Source organism: Eurypyga helias, unplaced genomic scaffold (genome assembly GCF_000690775.1).
Source record: "Eurypyga helias isolate BGI_N326 unplaced genomic scaffold, ASM69077v1 scaffold11985, whole genome shotgun sequence".
NCBI lineage: Eukaryota > Metazoa > Chordata > Aves > Eurypygiformes > Eurypygidae > Eurypyga > Eurypyga helias.
Genome location: NW_010252103.1, coordinates 56,667 through 60,177, shown reverse-complemented (window position 1 = coordinate 60,177; position 3,511 = coordinate 56,667). Strand labels below are relative to the sequence as shown.

The window sequence follows — 3,511 nt, the reverse complement described above, 5'->3', positions numbered from 1 at the left end:
ACAGGGGGCACCCCAAAAAATGCCATCCAGCGGCTTTAAATTCATCAGCTGAGGGGTATCCCATTCCCGCCCCCCACCCCACTGCTGGGTTCTCACCCCGCTGTCACCACCAAGGACCCTTCCTGGGATTCGGTGGGATCTCTTGAAACCCAGCCCTGGAGTGGTCCATGCCGGCAGTACAGGGTCCCTTCTGTCCCCTTTAGCCTCCTCCCCTCCCTCCCAATCCCCACCAGCTTTTGTAACATCAAGCCCCACTCTAGTGCAGGGCTTATTCAGGCTCTCCCTTGCCAGTAAAGTAGCTCCCCCCCCTCTAAATGACAGGGTTGGGGACTGGAAGGAGCAGCAAAACTTGCCTACAAGGCAGAGACAAAGGGGTCTCCCTGCCAGCTCCTTGCAGAGCTGCAGTTAACCTCTTCCCTGGTGGGACACAGCTTCCAGACACTGGGAACTCAGCGTGCACAGTTCCCTTTGCAAGGCAAGAAGGGAAGTAAGGAGTTAGCTCAGAAATATTTCACTCTAAAGACTTCCAGCAGCCAGGGACCCCACACTCTCTTGCTGAGAAAAAGCACTTGAGAAGCTGGGTTTTTTCCATGACATGGAAAAATGTGGAGATGCGGGGGGTTGGTTTGAGGTCTGAAAGTGTGCTGAAAGTCCCAACAACATGATGGTTTAGGGGCAGAGCGGCTGAGGCTGGTTGTGAAAGAGCTGTGGTTGGAGAAACAGGCCCCAGCTCCCACTTTTCATCCAAAAACCTGGGGAAACAGCATCCCAGGGGTGGTATTTAATCAAACATCAAAAAGAGGCATTTTTTTAGTAGGGGAAGGAAAGGTTTTAGGGGGAAGTTCCCCACTCACGTAGGTAGTTGAAGGCTCTGCTCTTGGCAAGGAAATGCCTTCTTCAGATTAGGGGATATTTCAAACAGCCTTTTCCAGCTGAAGTTCTGGGGATAATCACACGGATGCTTCAGTCTTCTGCTGCTTCCTCTTAGTACTTGGCAAGAAAAAGCAAGTCCCCATCTTAGCCAGACCCGTTCTGTTCATTCCCCCCCATCTCTGTTCCCAGGAGGAAGGATGAGGCCCCTGCTCTGCTGCCTGGGGCTGGCTGCGCTCCTGGGGCCCTGCCTGGCATGTCCCAGCACCTGCTCCTGCTCCACCAAGAACAACGGGAAACTGTTGGCTGAGTGTGCTTACAAGGATCTCCAGGAGGTACCCGAAGGGTTGTCCTCCAACGTGACCATCCTCACTTTGTCGGCCAACAGGATCGTCTGGCTGGGGCAGGGCTCCTTCACTGAGGTTCCTGAAGTGCAGTCGCTGTGGCTGGGCTACAACCAGATTGGGGTGGTGGAGCCGGGGGCTTTTGCTTTGTTAGTGCACCTGAAGAACCTGGATCTGAGCCACAATAAGATTGCAGATTTCCCCTGGCAAGACCTCCGTAACCTCAGCAGTCTGCAGATCCTGAAGATGAACAACAACCGCCTGGCTGGACTGCCCCGGGATGCTTTCCTCTCCCTGAAGGACCTACGCTCCCTCTGGCTCAATGACAATGAGCTGACCACCTTGGCTGAGGGCACCTTTGACAACCTGCCCTCCTTGTCCCAGCTGCAGATCTTCAACAACCCCTTCAACTGCTCCTGCAAGGTCTTCTGGCTGAAGAAGTGGACCGAGAGCACCTCCGTCTCCATCACCAAGGGTGGGTCTACCCTGTGTGTGGCTCCCAGCAGGCTGAAGGGCAGGGCGGTGATGGACATCCCTGACCACCACTGCGTTGCCCCCTCTGTGCAGCTCACCTACCTCTCCAACCTGGACAACACAGTCATGTACGATGGCCTCACCCTGACACTGCACTGCAGCGTGGCAGGCAGCCCTCCACCGGAGATCAGGTGGAAGATCCAGACCTCCAGTCACCGCGTCGAAATCAGTGGGCCCAACGTGGCACGGGATGGAAACGTCAAACAGAGCCAAGAGCACTTCTTGGTCTTCAAGAACGGCACCATGGCCATCCCCAACTTCAGCAAGGGGGATGAAGGCACCTACACCTGCCTCGCTGTCAATGATGTGGGCACACGGGATGTCTCGGTCAACGTGGCCTTGGCTGGCTCAGAGAATCCAGCTGAAGACCTGCTTCGAGATGACCCCCATGCCAGCCATCCTGGAGGTCAGAGCTGCTACAAGGGGGATGAAATGTATTCCTCCAGTGCTGGAGAAAAGCTGGTGATAGTTTACCACATGCCGAGGGAGTCAAAGAGCAGGGCTGGAGAAGCCAGGCCCCACATCCACCTGGAGACCCTCCTGCTGGCTTTAGGCATCGCGCTCTGCTGGTAAAGGGGGGAGAAGGAAATGGTGCACCGTGAGTTCCCCCTCTTTCTGTAGCATTTATCTTCACGTAGTGCCGTGCCTTTGCTGAGCTTCTGGGAACTGCGGGCAGTCAGGAGATTCATGCCCAGGGCGGGTAGTTCAACCCCTCCTTAGATGAGGGTCAGGGCTGGGCTCCATTAATTGAGAGTTTCAAACAAGCTTAGGTGATGTAGAGCACATCCACACCCTGCTGCCGCTTTCCAGGCATCTAAATCTGCCACCTCCTGACTTACCTCCCTTCTGAAACCAAAGTGAGGCTGCAGAAGTGAAGTCCACCCTCAACAGGGTGACCACCAGATCACCCATCCCCAGAGCCCACCACCCACAGCAGCCAGCCGTGACCGGCAAGAGGGATCTCTCCCCGAGAGGATCCCACCAGTCCAGCAGCACCAAAGATGGCATCCTAACTGTTGCCAGCACCTGGGGCTCTTGGCTGGCCAGGTGCATCCTTCCTATCACCAGCCTCACGTGAAGCACCAGGAGCAGAAGGTCCAGTCAGAGCAAGGGAATAACCTGGGCACGGGCTCCTGGGGTCCCAGGGCATGTGGCTACGGGGGACAGAGACAGTGGTGCTTTGTAAGCAGGACAGGTACGTTAGGACACATTGGATGAGGCATGGGCTTTGGTCAGGGCATTTTATGGGGCAGGGGCAGCTTTTCCACAGGCTTCATCCCTGCAGGAGCAGAAAGGACTCCTGCTGGCTGGGTGCTGGGAGCACCCAGGGTGCCTGCAACCTCCCTGCATGGCACAGGATCAGGCCCTGCACCCTCAGTACCTCTCCTAGAGGTGTTGCAGCTGACTTCCCCCCCCCACTTCCCTTTCATCACTGAAGCCTGTGGTCCAAAATGCTTGGCTGGGCTGGACCCACCAAGCTGAATTGCTCTGGCTCTGACCCCAGTAGGGAGGGATTGAGCCCAAAGAGACCAAAATAATTTCCTGGTGCTGCTGTCTGATGGGAAACCGAGAGCTGTATGATGGAGCGGGAAGAAGAGAGATTGGGAAAACCCAGACAGCAGAAAAGCTGTGCTGACCTGTAAGCCATAAACACACTCCTTAAGTGCTTTAGCATTCCTTTGTGGGACATATATACCATACCCAGCTGCTCCAAGGTGCTGGGGGACCCCTTGTCTCATGGAAGGGGGTCTGAGCATCTCCAT

General features: G+C 55.7%; 1 protein-coding gene across 1 annotated transcript; it reads left to right on the top strand.

The window, feature by feature from the left end:
- The first annotated feature begins 1,070 nt into the window (after positions 1-1,070).
- On the top strand, positions 1,071-2,321 carry ISLR (immunoglobulin superfamily containing leucine-rich repeat). The gene has a single exon (XM_010152236.1). The coding sequence runs from the start codon at positions 1,071-1,073 to the stop codon at positions 2,319-2,321; it is 1,251 nt and encodes a 416-aa protein (XP_010150538.1).
- The last annotated feature ends 1,190 nt before the right edge of the window (positions 2,322-3,511 follow it).